This window comes from Psittacula echo (assembly GCF_963264785.1).
Source record: "Psittacula echo genome assembly, chromosome: 8".
Taxonomy (NCBI): domain Eukaryota; kingdom Metazoa; phylum Chordata; class Aves; order Psittaciformes; family Psittacidae; genus Psittacula; species Psittacula echo.
The window spans coordinates 3087194-3106405 of record NC_137744.1 but is presented as its reverse complement, the minus strand read 5'-3'; the positions used below and the strand labels follow the sequence as shown (position 1 = coordinate 3106405).

Here is a 19212-nt window from a genome sequence, read left to right as displayed (position 1 = left end):
CCTGCGGCACTGGGAAATACTGTGAAAGTCAGCCTCAGGCAGCTCAGGCCACACTTGCATGGGTCTCTCAGCACTAGAATCTATACAGTCAGTGTTTAGATTAAATGAAGGCAGCAAAGGCAGCACTTGTACCCTGGACACAAGAGCATCCTGCTTGCACAGGAGGGCCAGGGGTGAAAGGGACCAGCCCTGGTTTAAGGTCTAGTATAGCAGAGCAGACACCTCCAAAGACACAAATCCTAAAATCCCCTCTTGGTTCTTAAATTCCCATGTTTCTAGCATTCCGCTAATAACAGGAGGATCTGCCCTTTTTCTTTACACTGAATCCCTCTGATGTGCTAGACCAGTTTATCCCCCAACTGGCCGGAGCCAAAAGGCACCTCTGTGTTCACTGCCTCCATACGCAGGAGGATCTGGTGAAAACACCACCCAAACTGGTCAGCCCCATCCAGCAGCTGGTGAAATGACAACCTTACACAAAGCCTTTCTTCAGGAAAGGTGAAGGAGCAGGCACAGGGGGAGATCTGACAGCAAATCCTGTGGCTGCTGAGCCTTCGCCCTCAATTCAAGCACAAGAACACACATACGGCGTTACTGGAAGTCAAGGAAACACGAGACCTACATCCCTCATCTAACACAGCTCTCCTTCCCAACATGCAGCTCTTGCTACTTCCCCTGTTCCTTCTAACCTAAAGCTCTTCAGAAAAACCCTCCCAAGAGGGGGTTCTCCCTTTGCAGGCCACCTCTCCAGCAGCATGGCTTGTATCAGTCACTGCTCTTGGGGTATGTGGTATGTTTAAGAAGCCACTGAAATTTGCCAGCACCCCTCAGTTTGAGTAGTGGCATGTTCACATCAAACAGGGGCCAGGTTTTCCTTTTCTCTAGAAGGGCTGAAGTCCAGCCTGGGGTGAGACAAAGCCCCAGAGATTTCCATTCTGCTCTGCTGAAGAAAACAATCCAGAAACCTGGAACTCCGGCTGGCAGTAGGCTGAACAGCAGGGATAAATGCAGAGTCCAGATCCTGAAGGCACTTGGTTGGAGGAGCACTTCCCGTGGAGTGATTAGCCCTTCCTGGGCAGAGCCAAGACAGTCTGAGGGGCTGGAGCAAGCAGGCTGGGTGCAGACAGCAAGAGGTGGCTGTGCTCAAAGGCAGAACAGGGTCCCGCAGAGCTCCCACAACTTCCTTTGGCTTCCACTTGCTCCCTCTCCTGAGCAGGCACCGGGAATGGCTCAGAGAGGGTGGAGGGCTTTGAGGTATGTGCAACATCGCCGGGGTGACACCAGCAGGGCCCCGTGCACGTGGCCGGGCTAAGCCTGCAGTCCCAGCAGGCGCGCGGTGTTGAGCACATCGTCCCTCGTCAGGTAGCAGCCGCAGAGCTGGCGGTACCCGGTGAACGCCTCCCGCCCGTGCAGGACACGCCAGTTGTCTATGAACAGGGCCTGCAGGAGCAGAGAGGAGGCCATCAGCAGGGCAGCCACCACGGCCAGCACCCTCTGGCAGGACAGGTCTGAAAGCTGGAGGCCCCTCAAGACTGGAAGAGCAGGTGAGGGTTTGCCAGGGTGGGCATGTCCACTCCTGCTCATCACTGTCACACAGCACAAGACCACAGCCAGATGTTTCATGGGATCTAGCACAGCTCTCTACCTGAAGCAGCAGTTCTGCTCTGCTGCTCACCAGGAGTTAAAACACAAGGGCTAGCAAAGCACAGAGTCACATTACGGGCTGTTTCTTTGCTTTTCTACTGGAGAGGCTGGGCAGTAGTTCATCAGCAACAGAGGGGCCATCTCCTGCCTCTAGAGTGTCACTTCCCCCCAGCATCAACAGGAACAGAAGGGGGGGGCGGTTCTAAGATCATCCGTTTCCCTGCTGGATCCTCTCATTTCTGGGGCCCTGGGCTCAGGCTGAATCTAGGCCTGAAGGAATAAAACCCCTTCAAGCACACACAGCTGAATGAAGAAGCTATGCACTGCAACACCTTCAGGTCTACAACCTTGGCTCCAGCTCTTCAAGCTCTTCCAATGCTGAACCCAGCATCAGCCTTTCAAAGCACAGGGCAGAGCATTTTCCTTCCAATACCAAGGTGTGCTAAGGCATCTTAGCTGCTTCTGGGACACTGCCCAGCTCTCCTGTGACTCACTGCCAATGTGAGGGTTCAAAGATAACCTCAGAGCTGAAGTAAATTCAGCTTCCTACACCTCTGTATTTCCATCACACTGGAAGTTTCTTCTGGAAGAAGTCTGAGGTTGAACACCAGGTGTTCCCAGCCCCTCTGCTTCTGAGGATCCTCACTGCAGTGACTGAGAAGATCTTTCTCCTCTCCTCTAGCTGGGCCCAACTTTGCCCTGAGGCAGGGTTTGAACTAAACATTTCCACCTTACCTGGAAGCTCATATTCGTTTAGAACAGGAGGAACACATCCCCCTGCAACAGACGCCAGCACTGTAATACAGATCACCTTAGAAGAGTTGCAAAGAAAGCTGCAGTATGTGGAGCTTGCCTGAAGCAGTCACCTTAGTGGCAGCAAGCACATCCAAAGGACCATGCTTCCCTCCCTGCACAAAACCCAGGCGAGTCTCCCAGCTCCAAGCCCTACCTTGCCTGGCTTCAGTTTGACCCAGAGCTCGTTCTCTGGCCTCCAGAGCTCAGTGGTGAGGGTGCGGTGAGCAGCGTACCAGCGGTGCACAACGTCGTACGGCACCGTGTTGATGACAGCACGATCATAGTTGTTGTATCTACAAGCAAAGAAGAGGACAGAGACAGCCCATATGGCTCCACGAGCACAGCCAGGTATTCGCACAGGGAACCGCAGGAGCCTGGGGGACCAGGCAGTATTTAAGGGAGGCCAGAGAGATGACATGAGAGGTTACACTGCAAGTGCAGGACTGGCAGGAGAATACCCAGCACTGGGAGCAAGGAGTTTACTATCAAGTGTAAAACTGTTCTTGCTGGTGTCCTATGGAAGGATGTGCCGCAGCACAGGGCGAGGCCACAGGCTGTCAGAATAAGAGTGCAAAGCAGTGCTGAACAGGCTCCTGCACTCAGCCAGGCTGGCGTTCCAGAAAGCAGCCCAAATTTCCTTTGGAAGTGGTGCAGTCCACACTCTCCCTGTATGCCAGGCTGATTCCTAGAGGCTTTTTCAAAGAAGGGCTGAATCCTACTGCCTCTCAAATGAAAAGAGATGGGGGCATGGAGCTGAAGTGAGGATGAGAGGAGTGAAAAGCCAGAGCTCAGCACTGACACCCATCCTTGTCTGGGTGGTTCTGACACATTCTCTAAAGCAGCCGTGTACAGCCCAGGAGGAAACATGGGCTGTCCCTGCGGCTTCACCCCTGCCCCTCAGGTATAGATTGGTTTTTCATAGAATCACAGGCTGGTTTGGGTTGGAAAGCACCTTAAATCTCATCCAGTTCCAACCCCTGTCCTGGGCAGGGGCACCTTCCATTAGAAGGTGTCAGTTTGGGATACCTCTTGAAACCCCTCCCCTGTCTACCACAATCCCCTTGCCTCCCCATTAGCAAGAGGCCTCACATGGGTGTTACCTGATGAGATAAAGCTCATTGTTCCAGGGGCAGACACTGAGAACTGGCCCAATTCCAATCATGTGGTTGTGGCAGTCTCCCACACTCTCGACATGCTCGTGCTTCAGCGGGACCTTGGTGAGCAGCTCAAATTGGTCTGGGGCACGCTGGAGAACCCACTCTGCCGCATAGAAACCATCCACCAGCAGCGTCCGCCCACCCGTGCCCTCGTGCTTCAGGCAGTGGAACACTTGGATGCTGCATGAGCAAGAGAAACCAGAGCATGAAGACCCCTTGGCTGCCTGTCCCGTGGCCAAAGTGCTCCCCATCAGGTGTAGGTGGATGCAGCCACCCTTCTGGTTTCACTGAGGCCTGCCAGGGAATGGAGACAGACCAGCAATTAACAGCTGTGCCTGCCGGTTCTTAAGGCCTAATCTACACCAACTCAGAACAAGAGGACAGTGAAGAAATGCTGGTTGTACTTTTGGAGTTGTCAGGAAGTACGAGGGTGTCCAGGGTGACTCTCATTCAAAGGCACAAACATTATGGTCTCCCACAGGGCAACACATTAAAGACCCTTTGGAAAGCCTGGAGGAGTCCCCAGCGAGCATCTTACCTACAGGCACATCCCTCCCTAGTGGGAAACCGTCCAACTCAGCTTCTGTCCTTCCATTACTTCTCCGAAGCTTCCCTCTTCCTCTGTCCAAGCAAGGTGGGCATTGCGCTGTTAGGAGCAAACACCCAGGAGCTGCCTCCAGCCACCTCCCCTTGTTAGAAAATGAACTGTTACCTTCTGGGAAAGCCTTTACCTTCTGCTCTCCCTTCAGGGCCTCTGAACCCAGTCCCACAGCAGGGGATGGGGCAGCACCTCCCAGCTCCACACTCACCAACACCTTTTCACCTGGGTGCTCTATTCACCCTTTACAAAGTCAGTGCAGGAGCACTGGAGCAAAGGCCACTCTGTGCCTCAAAGGCAACAACCTCCTCCTGCAGCTCAGGGCTCTGAAGAAGCCTCTTCTCTGGGCAGGCTCTTTGGTACCTGAGGAGCTGGATAATAAGTTGCAGTCTTTCCCATAGCTTGGGGATTTTCTATCCTCTACCCTTTGTAATAACTTAACCTGAGACTTGTCAGGTCTCAGCCAAAGCAGTGGGGAGGAAGCAGACATTGAAATGAACCCATCTTTCTTGAAAAACACCTCATTTCACTCAGAAGCAGGTCAAAGACTCAAGCGTTTTGGCAGCAAGTCTGGAAGAGGCTGGGAAGAAAGAATTTCTGGCAGAGATGGGGGATCAGGAAAGCCAAAAATTCATGTTCTTCCTGCACAACTCTGGCTTTGCAGAACTACAAGCATCAATGGTTAGCTCTACTAATTAAGCCCATGTTGCCCTTGCTTGAGGCACTTCAGCTGGCTGCAGATGGAAGGTTCCCTACCTGAAAGGAACCCTTCCAAGTGGAAAGGAAAGATACAAAAAGAGCTAATGAGCTCTATAGTTCTGGCACCAAGCAGTCACATCAAAGCCCTTTTGAAGGCTGAAGTGCTGGTCTTATTTGATGTTGGGGGAGATTTTGTGAGCTCCTAAACCAAGTCAGCCAAGCAGGTCACACCAGGCAGGTCTCTGCAAACCATGGGTTCTGCACTCAGCTGTTAACTGGAAACAGAGAAGCCAACCACATGCAGTGTGGGGCAGCACCTGTGCTCTGTGTACTTCAGCTGCACAGAGCACAATCAAATCCACTGACTTTGCTCCTGACATCGAGCTGCTTCCCAAAAGCTTCCTGCCCGGCAGGGCACAGACAGGGCTCAGGCTGCTCTGAGATCCACCTGCAGTCAACACATCTCCCCTCTTAGTCCCCCTCTGCTTTCCCAGCTCTGCACTGCAGACCTTTCCCATTCGGGTGTTTAGCAAGTTACAGCCTCACTTGGGAAGAGCTGATCCTGCCCCGGGGCAGGAGGTGTGGATTGGGTGACTTCTCTTTGCAGCCTCATTTGCAGGAGATCACATTACCTCCACACATCTCCCCCAGGCTATTTCCCCTCTTGACTCAGATAAAAGCAGACAAAAACACTACTCAGGCTAGAAATTAAGCCTGAAGTCTCTTGCACTTCCCCCTGATCTGCTGCCTTTCCGCCTCCAGCTGCGTATCAAACTCGCACCCAAAGGCTGTACCAGAAGAGCAGTTTGCAGAACAGCATTTGTGAACCAATGCTGCAGCTACAAAACGCTTTTTAAAGCACAGAAGGGTGTGAGCTGGGGGAGCCTGGCTTCTGCCCACCTGCAGGGCTGCAACCCTGCCAAAATGCAGCCCCCAACCTGTGTGAACTGGTGCAGAGCAAGGTGAGCAGGGCCTCTGAGGTACCTCTCCACGCTGTGCCAAGGGGAGCTGCTCTCCCTCCTCTCCCGAAGCTCCTCAGCCCGCACAGCTGGCCCGATGAGGGTGAGGAGGGTTCGCCCCAATCAGCAGGGGTAAGGCAAAGCAAACCTGTCCAGCAGCAGCTTTGTTCAACAGCTCATGAGGGGCGCTTGCTGCAGGGGAAGCTCTGCTTTGCCACATGTACCCAAAAGACACCTCAACCCAGCTGCTCACCCCCACAAATGCTGTGTGGCACCTCAGAGGCTCTGAGAAGAGACTGTGAGAGAAGCTTCAGGGTAGCACAGGAACGACCACAGCATTCAGCCACCTTTGTGACTACAAGGGCTACTTGAACCACAGCAATACCAAGCTGCAGTCACTATCTAACAGCCAAGTCCTTCACTGCCTGCATTCTGGAAGCCCCAGAAGTTCCAAGCATAGGGAAAAGTGACCTACAGACTTCCGCCACTGCACAGGGATCAGACACGACCTGGAATTGCTGAGTGACCAGTGCAAGTTGAGACAAGGGGGGCACAAAATTACAAAATGAAACATATAAACGTTTAGAATCAGTTTTAAGTAATGTTAAGTTTGACGGCTTTGTAACAGTAGCAATGGAAAATTACTGAGGTGCATGACACACAGAAAAAAAATAGCGTACAGCTAGAGAACATACTGAGAATTCTTGTGTAAGATAAACCGCTGTAGTTGACGTAGTTTTAGGCCCTATGACCTTAGTACAAAATGAGTGTAAGAAAAACAGGCTAGAAGAACAGGACACAAGGATAAGGAGTATCTGGGAATGGCAGGTTTCCAGGATGGGCTGCAGTTAAACTAAGTGGTAAGTAGGAGGATAGGAGGACTATTGTGTCTCTGGTGCTAACAAACCAATTAAGCTGGTATAAACATCTACTGGGTGCTTCAAAGGCTGCCAGAAGTGATGAAGATTCTTGGAAGAATTAAACGACCCTCAGAGACCACCACCACATTTTTGTATGCATGTGGGGAACTTTTTAGAAAACGATGTAGTCCATCCGTAGCCTCATGAATATGTATGTATGCCCAGCGGCTGTATAAGGACGGCTTGTGCAGCAATACGGGGACACGCGTTAGGGGGAGCTATCCCCCGTGTCTGCCGGCGCCGCAATAAAGAATCACAGAATCCCAGAATCCCGAGGGTTGGAAGGGACCTCAAAAGATCATCTAGTCCAAGCCCCCTGCTAGAGTACATCACACACCTGCTTGTCAACTTGAGAACTTTGTTGGCAAGTTTGTTCCTGGAGTTGTCTCTGAATCAAAGTACATCCCAGCATCAGCACTGGAGACAGCACAGCCCCAGCAGAAGCACTCACCCACAGGGCTCCTGGAAGTAGGTTGTGTCTGTGTGACGATCCAGAGCCAGCTTGGTGTAGGCAGTGTCTCCCCGGGAGAAGTCCGAGGTGAAGTACCACATCCTACCATAAATGGTCTCCCTGCAAAAGGGACAGGCAGTTACAGCATGGGCTGAGGGAGCAGCGGGTGGGAAAGCAGATCCCCTCCTGCTTTGAGGTCACTCCCCTCCAGCCTCTGCACAGAGGAAATTAAAGCAGAACAACAACATTCACACTGCCAAGAGCTGGTGCTTCTTGTGCCTCCTCCAGTGTTCAACTTCTCACTCTCCTCCCCAAAAGACTGATGGGAACTGTCAAACCAAGGAAGCCCCTGAGCGGCACGAGGAGCTGCCAGGGCACAGCCAGCCCCTGCCTGCACCCACCCACCACCAAGCCTGCTTCTGTTCTCAGGATCTTGTGTTTTCTGCCACCTTCCCCCCTACAACATGCACAGAAGGAGACAGACAGAGGGACAAACTGTGCTCAGGGGCTAAGGGGGAGGGTACCTGGAGCAAAAAGCTGCCTGCATATTCCTTGGAACCCCTCATTTCTATTTATTTCTACTCATTAGAAGCAATCCCTCCTCTCCCAGCGGCGTAAGGCAAGTCAAAGTGTTTCTGCAGCTTGGACAAGAGTTGAAACACAAACCCTGTCCTGCCATGCTGTTGGGCTGTTTTAAACACAGCAGAAACATTTCTCACTGTTTTTCTTCAGTGAGAGCTACAAACTGGTTCTGATCTCCCTGGCTCCCAGGGCCACGGCTGCCCTCCTGACCTTCCAAGTCATAACAGGAAATGCTTCTCTGGGCAAAGCTCTGCTCTTCCCAAACAGGCCACTTCCTCCAGTTCCTCCTCTCTGTGCACAGCCCCACTGTCACAAAAGTCACCACACGCTCCCGAGGCAGCTGCACAGCCTCATGATCCAGCCCTCACCCAGGAAGAGGCAGATCCCACAGTGCAACACTCCAGCTCGGTTCCAGCACAGTGGCCAAGGCTGTGGAAGACTCAGATGTTTGCTTTGCAAACCAGACCACACTGCACGACACACAGGACAAGGCAGCAGCACCTTCCCAACCAGCTGAGCAGTCTGCCCTTCACAGCTCCTGACAAAGCTGTCACTGGCATTCCCAGGGCAGCCCCTGTTACCTGATCAAGCTGATCCTTTCTGCCACGATTTCTGTGTCCTCTTTGGTGGGCGCAACATTCTCCACAAAAGCGATGCCATAAAGCAGGAAGTTCTGCAGGAATTCCTTCGGCCCCGCATCTGTCTCCAGGAAGCTCCGGCGGTCCACAGAGGGCACCTGGGCCTGCCGGTAGATTTCAGCATTCCAGAGGATGCGGGGCTGCATCACCTGCTGCTTCTGCCCCTCGTAGCTGTTCTTCACCAGCCACTCCAGCCCATAGCGCGTCACGTGCCCATCCGGCCCTGAGGCGAGGGACCAGAGTCACAGTCACCACCAGTGCATGCCACAGCCCCAGGTCATGATCAGCACACCCACCAGCCTCAGACAGTCCTCACCCTGTTAATTTGTCTGGTGACAGACTCTTTACACCCTGATGCCACCCACACTAATGTCTGGTTCAGGCTACAAGTCCTGAAAGCATCACTGTTGCTGCAAGGAGCCAAATTCAGAGCCAAGGGCCTCAACTTCAGTGGTTCTGGGCTTTGCTGACAGAACTCCATGAGGAAGTTGAGCACTGAAGACCAGCCCATAACTAAGGGTAAGTTACAACAGAAGGGAGAGAGCAACTGAGAAGGACGGACAGAAAACGTGAGTTCTGACCAGGGATACCCGCTCAAACAGCAGGAAAAAGGAACCCAACCGTTTCTTGACCAGTCTGCTCACTCCCTGCATTGCTGCTGGGTTCAAACCAACCAGTGAAACACCAGACACTGAAGATACTCACATCTCTACCCAAAAACGGCTGGCGAGGAGGGGGAGGAAAACACAGCCACACATTTAAGACTGAGACATGTTACAGCAACCCCAACTGTTTAAAATCTGCTTAGGGCCAGATCTCTTCCCAAAACAGCTACTGATTTAGAGACAAGGCTGTCCTCTCCCAGCACACCTAAGACCAGGATCCATCACCGAGGCTCCCTCCAAGCAGGGCTGGTGGCCCAGAACCCATGGAGCAGGCGCTTTGCTACCTACAGGTGAGGAAGAGCGTGGTCTCATCCACTCGCACAGCCTTAGGTTTGATGGCCAGGTCCACGCTGGCTGTGTCCAGGCTGCGCTGGTTGGTCTTGGCATTGTAGCAGGAGCCGGAGCAGCAGTGGTCCCGCAGCCACACAAAGTCCAACCGCATCAGTGTGTTGGCGTACCTGAGCTCTGCAGAGGAGGCCGGGCTCAGAGCTGCACTGGTGCCAACAGGCGGAACCATCACCCAGAACTGAGCCCACAGGTTAGGATCCCACTGACTGACAGGGGATGCACAGCTGGTTTGTCACACTACGCAGTGTCTTCATGGAAGGCCTGGCTGTCACTGAGCTCACCATGGGCTCCCTTCTTACCTAGCTCACCCTGCAGCAGGAAGGAGTAGAGCTAACATGCTGCTCACGTAATTACCTCTTTCATTTCTCTTCAAGTAGTAAATTCAGAGCTGTACATAACCTAGCTGCAGATCCCAGTACAGTAATACAGGTAAGAGTCAAACAAATAATCACCCCAACATCCAAGCTACACAAAGGCTACAAACCCCACCAAGACCTTGAGGCAAGGCCTTGATATCCATTTAGTGTTAAAGCCTCTCCTCCTCGTTCCATTCCAGGACAGCTTGGGAATGCTCAAAGCCCTTCAGAAGGGGGAGCCAGCAGGGAAAAGAGGAGAGCGCTTCCTGCTCGAGTCCCACTCAGCTCTGAATCCAAGTATCCAAGGTCACTTTGCAGTGGGAAAGCAACAATATCCTTTCTTGGGGCCACTGTGTGGGATAAAAGAACAAACAATTCCCCTTGCTTCTGAGTGACCCAAGTACCAACATCTAACTGGCCTCAGCAGACAGAGGCTGGACCAGACCAAACAGGTCCCGGGGAAATCTGTGCCTCGGTTGCCAAGTCACCTCCAAACCCAGGACAAAAGTCAGTCCTGCCTTTGGGAATTCCCAGAAGGAACATGGAACACAGAGACCAGCGTGCACCCCTCTAGCACAGCCCATTTCAGAAGAACACAGGTAACTGAAATCACTCCCAGGGACTGGCTGGGAGCAGGGACACGGGAGCCAGCACGTACCGAGGTGGTCGTGGTGTAACTGCCAGGCACACTTGAGGGACTCCGGCACCGTGTGGTGGCAGCGAGTGGCAGCAGCGAGGACGGGCCTGGTGTCACCGGGCGGCCGCAGCAAGGCAGGGCTGGAGCTGCCACACAGCCGGAGAAGCCCCACCAGCCTCTGACGCCACATCCTGAGCTGCTGGGAGAGATGGGACAGAACTGGTGACACACAGGGGGTGACACACACACAGGGACACACACACACGGGGGTTGCTGCTGCTGCCCAGCCTAGCCCCAGCCCCACATCCCCATGCCAGGCACTGGCAGCACTCTGGGAAAGCTGGACTCATCCCCACAATCACCACTGATGGACACAAGAGGTGAGAGAGAGCTCGTGCACTGAGGAGGGGAGAAGTGGGTGGGATCAAAGGAAAGGCTGATGAGAGCTGGGAGGCCCATTTTCAGGCTCTTCTCTCTTGTTGGCCTCCCCCCCTTTCTGGGATAAGGGCAGGAGAGGAGCAGGAGGGAAGCTGGTGCTGCACGTGAGCCCTGCTTGCCCCCAGCTCCTGCCCATCACTCACCGACAGCAATGAACTGTCAGGGGCTCAGGGAGCTCTCTCACCAACCTCAGCCCATCCAATGCAGCAGCAACAGACACAGGGTGTCTCCTGCTTTGTGACTCCCATAAATCACAGCAGAAAACAGTCCTGGGAAACAAATGAACGCCCAGGATTTACCAGGCAAAGCAATTCCAGAAGGGACTGCAACGTGCTGCCAAAGCCTCATCTGCTGCAGGTCTTGGCCTCTCTCTGGCCTCCCCACTTTGAATTCCCCATTCCTGGCCAGAACTACAGAGCTATAGGACAGAGGGAAAGTGACCTTGGGTAGAGGCACAGGAACTGGAGGAAACCAGGGATTAGGTCAGTTCTAGAAGAGCACCAAAACACTGAGGAGGAGGACGAGGAGGATCTCTGCTGCCGCTGAAGGACACCACCAGCACGGAAGAGAATCCAACCAGGGTTAATCTTTGCCTGGAGATCATGGGACCATTTCTCAGAGGGAGATCTGTAACGACTCCTCAATTCAAGGGCAAAACCTTCCAAGCATTAAGATGTGAAGCCACACAGAGCACCCTGTCCTGGTCATCCATTCCTGGAGGGCAGGTCTCAACCCAGCAGGATTTAACAGCGCTTTGGTCTCAAATGCACAGAAATGTGGCACCACTGGGGAGACACAGACTCGGGGAGCTTTCCTTATCGAAGACCTGTGATTTTCCTCCATGCTTTCTCAACACTGGAGCTGTGGCTGCCCCACCTGCTTCTCCACTCCAGAGCTGAAGATTGCAGAGCTCTCGAAGTATATTTATATATATAACAGCCTTACTAGGCTGTTTTTCATTCCCTGGTGTAGAACTGTCCAGTGATACAGTTTTGCTAGGCTCAGCCATATTTATTGACAGGACAGAAAAGGCAAAAAGCGGAGCATCGTCAGGGTGCAGTGGAATTGTAAAAAACCAATCTTTTAAATCTATAACAATGAGCGGCCAGTCCTGAGGAATAGCAGTGGGTGAGGGCAGGCTTGCTGCAAAGGGCCCATGTCTTCCAGAACAGCATTTACTGCCCAGAGGTCCTGCAAAAGCCTCCACTTTCCTGACTTTTTCTGGATAGCAAAGATCGGTGTGTTCCAAGGGCTTTGAGTTGGAACTGTATGTCCCATCCGCAGTTGCTCATTCACAGGATCGTTGAGATGTCACAGCTTTTCTGCAGTCAGAGGCCACTGATCAACCCAGACAGGTGTAGCCGTAAGCCATGTCAGTTTTAGGGTAAGCTGCTCATCAGTGGCTCCTAGATAAAATTTTGTAGCCGCACGTTCCATTGGGATAGTGCCTCTCGTCCCCACAGTGTCACCGGAATTGGGAGGAGCAGAGGCTTAAGCGTTGCCGCTCGGTTCTCAGGACCTACAATTAGTATCAGAGATTTGCTCTGGTAGGGACTTATGTGGCCGCCTATCCCAGTCACCGAGGTCTGGGCCGGCTCCGAATCCCAATGCAGAGGCCAATCTTGGACCGCAATGATGGTAACATCCACGCCTGTATCTATCAGACCATTGACAGTTATTTCCTGATTGACGGAATTACAGACCTTACAGCTGAACATTGGTCTTTTTGGTTTTAAGTCCTCAGTCCAATAAACCATTGGGACCCCGGTGGAGCCGAAACCTTTCTCTAGTCTTTGGGAATCAGTCAAAGTTTTTTGATTCTCATCCTGCATCGCAAAAAACGGGATGAGCTGGGCGATTTGGGATCCCACTGGTATAAAACACAGGGGTTGAGGGGTCCACACCGTAATTTTTATTTCCCCTTTATAGTCCGCATCAATTACCCCTGGCAGCACGAACAGGCCCATAAGGGTGGTGGAGGAGCGTCCCAGGAGCGGGGCTTGTCCTTCCGACAGGGGCCCTTGTACTCCAGTGGGTATAGCTACAGGCTTTGAATCTACTAAGTGTGTAGACTGGGAGGGGCCAAGTCCAACCTGGCACTGCTTCGGCTGGCTGCCCTGAGTTGGTTGCTGTCACCCCTATCCACGCGCCCTGGGGGCCCTGGGGAACACTTGGTATCCTCGCGCCCTTCCCCTTGGTGCTTCGGTGTCAAGTTTCCCTACACCAGGGATTCTGGTAGGAATTTCCCCTCCTTGTCGTACCTTGACCTGCAGTGATTGGCATAGTGCCTGCCTTTTCCGCGCCTTGGGGATATTCGGGGGCCCTTTGGGCAGTCCCATCTCATATGGCCCATCTGGCTGCAGGAAGAACAAGCCCCCTGTACTTGACAAGCGGCAAAGGCTTGGGTCACAGTTTGCATTTGCCACGTCTGGGTTCCCACTACATTACAAGCCTCCACCACCTGGGGGATATTTGCATCAGGATTAGCCGCTGGTAGCGAATCAAGGATCTTTTTGCAATCGACATTAGTGTTGGCTACCACAAGTTTCTTTAAAAGAACTTGACGGGCTTCAGGGTGTTCAGTCTGTCACTCTAACACATCATTTAGCCGGTCAATAAACCTCATATATGGTTTGGTAGCTTCTTGTTTTATAGTGGCGAAGGACTTTGAATCACCCCCATGTCCCTCAGGAAGGCTAAACATGGCTTTCAACGCTTCATTCTGTCCGTGGACCAGAGCCTCTCTAACAATCCACAACTGTACATTATGCTCACGAAAGGGTCCCTCACCCAGTAGAACATTGGGCCCGATACCTTATCGGGGATCCCCCTGCTGGCGCCCCACATCTTCTGTGGCAACACGCTCACAGGTATCCCTCCAAGCCTGCTGCTACATCATATGTTGAGTCGGGGTTAATATTATCTGCGCCAAAGTGCATCAGGCATTGGGAAGCATCAAGATGGTATTAAAAACTGACTGAATGAGACCTTTCATTTATGGTGAGTGGAGCCCAGACTCCTTTACACCACGTCGAATCTCCTTAATCAGGCTCCATTGGAATCCTTCCCATTCCGCTGCCCCATTTGCTTGTAAAAGGACAGGCATGGCGAGCGCTTTCAAGCACTCTACATCCCCTTCTGCCTGGTCTCTGGCAGTCTCAATACATTCCAACCCCCACACAGCAGCACTTGGAGGAACAGCGGCACAGGTGCTCGTTGTCCACGGTGTCACTTGACCACTCCACCTTCTTGCCCAGCTTCCGCTTGCGCAGATTCAGCGTCAGGCTGGAGTTCTCTGGCTCGGCAGCACCGATCTCAGTAACGGTGGTGCTGCCACAGCCGCCAGTCTCCGCTGCCCGTGCCATGGACCCAGGCTGGTGTCAACGGGAAGGGGAAGGGGGCCTGGCCACCACCGAGGCCCCGGAATGAGCGTGGAGATTCGGGAAGGGCCGGGCCGGACCGCTGTCGCTGCTGCCCCGGTGCAGTGCCCACCGACACCCCTGCATCCTGGAAACCAGCTCTAAAGACTGCGTCTGGGAAGCTGTAGCGTGAGCTCGCGCATGGCCTTCGCTTCCCTCCCTGCCCTCATATGCCCGGCTATTTCCTCGCTCGGGCTCTGTGGCTGTGAAGGCAGAGACAGAATGCATCGACAGAAGGTCCCCAAAGGCAGAAAGGGAAGTCATGGGGAGGGGCCTGGAGCAGCTTCTCTTGACTGACTGCTGTGTCAGTCACTCCTGGAACTGGGCGAGAGAAGCTTCCAGAAGTGCAGGAACCGGGGCCAATAAACAGGGGCATGTGCGAGCCCCTGGGGCACTCTCTCCACACCAAACACCCCCATTGGCAGACTGGTGATCTCTCCGTTTCTCTGCCGCCCCACCACCCCCCTTTCTCTCTCTCTCTCTTTTTTGAAAGCTGCTGAGTAACACAAGGCCTACCTCGATTTCTCATGAAGCCGCAGAGCTCAGGTGGAGTCTAACTGGGAGAGGGTGACCATTTACGGAATATCTGTTCCATTAAAGCTGGTGTTTATGGAGGGACCTCGGGTGTTATCTCAGCTGAATCCACGCAGAGGGGCTTTTGAGGGAGACTCTCATGAAGACATTAGGCAGAAGCGCTTTCCTGTGAGGGTGCTGAGGCGCTGGCACAGGGTGCCCAGAGAAGCTGTGGCTGCCCCATCCCTGGCAGTGTTCAAGGCCAGGTTGGACACAGGGGCTTGGAGCAAGCTGCTCTAGTGGAAGGTGTCCCTGCCCATTGCCAGGGGGTTGGAGCTGCAGGAGCTTTAAGGTCCCTTCCAAACCTGGTCTCTTCCACAGGAAGGGACAAAACATTTACCAGTTCTGTGGGCAAGCTGTTGCAGTTCTTGTGCCTTTCAAAGTAGAATCTCCTACTGCTATCCACTGCCACTGGTTCTTGGCTGCACTAGCAGTTTTCCTCTTCCTTGGTGCGGGAGCAGGTTGTTCCTCTGTTGTGGTGCTTTTGGCCATACAGCCATCTCGTGACCAGGAGAGGTTTATTCTTTTCTCGGTTGGACAGTGGCTGGATGGCTGAGCCCCAAGAGCAGCGGTGAATTTTATCACATCTAGTTGGCGACTCATCACTACTGGTGTCCCCTAAGGCTTGGTATTGGGATCAGTGTTGCTTAATATCTTCATAAGAATCATAGAAACACAGAACCAGATCACTGATGATCTGGATGAGGGGATCAAGTGCACCCTCAGTAAGTTTGTGGAGGACACCAAGTTGGGCGGGAGTGTTGATCTGCTGTAGGGCAGGAAGCTCTGCAGAGGGATCTGGACAGGCTGCATCAATGGGCTGTGGCCAGTGGTATGAGGTTCAACAAGGCAAAGTGCTGGGTCCTGAACTTGGTTGGGAGCATCCTGGTCTGTATCAACACTGGTGTGGCCAGCAGAACCAGGGCACTGATTGTCCCCCTGTACTGGGCACTGGTGTGGCCGCCCCTTGAATCCTGTGCTCAGACCTGGGCTCCAACTACAGATGAGTCATTGAGGTGCTGCAGTGGGGCCACAGAAGGGCAATGGAGCTGGAGAAGGGCCTGGAGCACAGGTGTGATGAGGAACGGCTGAGGGACCAGGTCAGGTGGGGTTTAGTCTGGAGAACAGAAGGCTTAGGGGGACCTTATGGCCCTCTACAGCTACCTGACAAGAGGCTGGAGACAGGAGGTGCCTGGTTTCCTCTCCTAAGGAACAAGGTATAGGACAAGAAGAAATGGCCTCAAGCTGAGCCGAGGGAGGTCTAGACTGGAGTTTAGGAATCATTTATTCAGTTTAGGTGTAGTCAGGCATTGGAACAGGCTGTCCAAGGCAGCAGTGGAATCACTGTCTCTGGAAGTGGGACACAGAGTGGTGCTGCCCCGCAGCAGCGTGACAATGCAGGAGCAGGTACTCCGTCTGTTGGCAATGGTACCCCGGCCGCCACCTCACTCAAAGAGAACTGTCAGCAGGTGCTGCAGGCTGCCTCCTGTGACGGTGAGCCAGGGGCCCTGCCAGCAGCCTGCAGCTCAGCAGGAGCCAGCACAAAGCAGGGCTGCAGTGACAGGAACAATAACAGACACTATCCTGGTGGCCGACAGCCGCAAGGCCCCAGCCACTCAGCTGACACGTCATTCTCACACCCATGGCAGCAGCGGTGCTTCTCAGAGCAGGAACATGGGGCAAGCAGCAGAGCACCTGCCAGCAATGCCGGCAGCAACCGTCAATTCCTGCCTCAACAGCAAGTTCCTTGGTGTGCACTACAGGCCTCTTGCAGGCTGCCTCCTGTGACACCAGCAGCCTCTGCTGAGCACCTCTGCAGGGGGGAACCTTTGAGCTGCTCCCAGCCCATCACCCCTTTGCTCCATCACCTGCTGTCCATCAGTGCTGGCTTTTTAATTCCTGTTGTGCATTTTCTGCAGCGGGATGTGCTGGGGGAAGTGATGGTCCTGTCCCAGTTCCTGCTATTGCAAAAGTAGTCATCAGCTCGTGCTGTGGTTTTGGGGAGAGTGGAACCTTGCCTGGAGGGGAAGCATTCCACTTCCCAAAGAGGCCACACTCTGGTTTCCACTAACACTTTCCAGAGTGGCAGGAAGAAAGCTGCCTCCAGGGTGCAGCAGATGCAGAGCATGAGCAGACCCACTCTGAAAAATGCTCCTTATTGGGTGGGTTGCTTTGAACTCTCCAAAGGGCTCTGGAGGTTTCTGGGAAGTGAGTCTCGAAACCTTCTCGGGTTGTGCTCGCTCTCTGTGACCACAGCAAACTCGGGCTGAGAGTAAGGACAAGGGTGTGATCCCCTAAGGATGGAAAACCACACCATGGCTAGTTGAAAATCAGAGCTCTCAGTTGTCTTGTGCAGCCAGGTCGTAGGTAACTTCTCCTGGAGACAAGCTGGCCAAGGTAGCCCCTGGAATTTGGAGTAGAGCACAAGCCCAGACCTTCCCAGCACTGCCAGTGCCAGCACTGCAGTGCTGGGAAGTCACCAATGGGATCTGAGTGAATGGATCTGCACCCAGGAGATGCCTTGGATGGAGATGTCTCTTCTCCTTGCAGGTAGAGAGCTTGAAGAGCTGGGCCCTTGCTGCCTTCCGCTGATGGTGGGTGCTGCCTGCAGAGCGCCGGACGACCGATGCTGGCCATCCTCTTCTGGGCTCACCTCTGAATTGCTCAAGGGCTGAACCCCACGAATATTGTTGTGTAAAACCCCCAGATTGGGCTGTTCCTGTGCTGTCCTGCTCCTCCCCTGGCACCGAGCACATCCTTGGCAGGGCTGGATGTGGCTGTTGTGCTCCAGAGCTCCTGACCTCACCTGGTTTCCTCCAGAAGCCATGTGGGCTGAGTGCTTGTGGCTGGGCTGATGGTTCTGGAAGGAGGCACCATCCCCACTGGACAGACACCTGGTCCTGGGAGTGCTGGTGTGCCCTGTACCTGCAGCCCATCAGCACTGCTCTGCCTCCCTTTGGCTGTATGGTCTTGGTCCAATACTACCTATATTTCAGACTGGGAGATGCTCTGTGTGCTCTGGAAAAGCCTGGGAGTTCCCTTTCAATCCTCCCTTCCAGGGCATCCCCTCCTCAACAAGATATTGATTCATGAATCATTGGATCTCAGCCTGGCTTGGGATGGAAGGAACCTTAAAGCTCCTGCAGTTCCAAGCTCCTGCCACGGGCAGGGACATCTTCCACTAGAGCAGGTTGCTCCAACCCCTGTGGCCAGCCTGGCCTTGAAAACTGCCAGGGATGGGGCAGCCACAGCTTCCCTGGGCACCCTGTGCCAGTGCCTCAGCACCCTCACAAGGAAGAACTTCTGGCTGATGTCTAATCTGAATCTCTTAAGGACCACTTAAGGTCCTTTCCAACTCTAACTATTCTATGATTCTATGAATCTGTAAAGTCATTCACTTATGTCAGCAGTGTTACTGAACCGATTAAGTTGGCATAAGCATTTATCTACTGCGCATGCAAAAACAGCCCAAAATTATGCAAAACGGTTCTTGGAAAACTACTGAATATGAATGATGTTTACCAGAAATGTAATGAATATGTATGTTAAGCAACAATAAAATCATGGTCTATTTGATGCTCAGACTGGACACGTTAGGAGGAGATCTCCCCTATGTCTCCCAGCACTGCAATAAAGAATACCTGCTTGTCAACATAAACTTTGTTGGCGAGTTCCTAATGACTTCTACAAATTAAAATACTCCATCCCTTCTGGTGGAAGAGACCAGGGCTGGAAGGGACCTTAAAGCTCATCCAGTTCCAGCCCCTGGCAACGGGCAGGGACACCTTCCACTAGAGCAGCTGACTCCAAGCCCCTGTGTCCAACCTGGCCTTGAACACTGCCAGGGATGGGGAAGCCACAGCTTCTCTGGGCACCCTGTGCCAGCGACTCAGCACCCTCACAGGAAAGCGCTTCTGCCTAATGTCTTAATGAGAGTCTCCCTCAAAAGCCCCTCTGTGTGGATTCAGCTGAGATAACACCCGAGGTCCCTCCATAAACACCAGCTTTAATGGAACAAATATTCTGTAAATGGTCACCCTCTCCCAGTTAGACTCCACCTGAGCTCTGCGGCTTCATGAGAAATCGAGGTGGGCCTTGTGTTACTCAGCAGCTTTCAAAAAAGAGAGAGAGAGAGAGAGAGAGAGAAAGGGGGATGGTGGGGAGGCAGAGAAATGGAGAGATCACCAGTCTGCCAATGGGGGTGTTTGGTGTGGAGAGAGTGACCCAGGGGCTCACACTCAGGGCAGCTGCAAGACCCCCCGCGCTTGGTTGGTCGGAAGCTGTAGGATGGGGACAGGGGGGATTGAGCGGGGTCACCCATCTGCTGCCCATT

At 53.3% G+C, this 19212-nt stretch overlaps 1 protein-coding gene across 1 annotated transcript; it reads right to left on the bottom strand.

Moving 5' to 3' along the window:
* Positions 1–1308: 1308 nt before the first annotated feature.
* On the bottom strand, positions 1309–14252 carry LOC308224706 (trimethyllysine dioxygenase, mitochondrial-like; the record flags this gene model as incomplete). Its single annotated transcript, XM_080624879.1, has 10 exons — positions 1309–1440; positions 2594–2732; positions 3540–3776; positions 7224–7343; positions 8387–8666; positions 9397–9573; positions 10471–10648; positions 12411–12569; positions 13149–13244; positions 14067–14252. The coding sequence occupies 10 exons, from the start codon at positions 14250–14252 to the stop codon at positions 1309–1311; spliced, it is 1704 nt and encodes a 567-aa protein (XP_080481005.1).
* Between the last annotated feature and the right edge of the window lie 4960 nt (positions 14253–19212).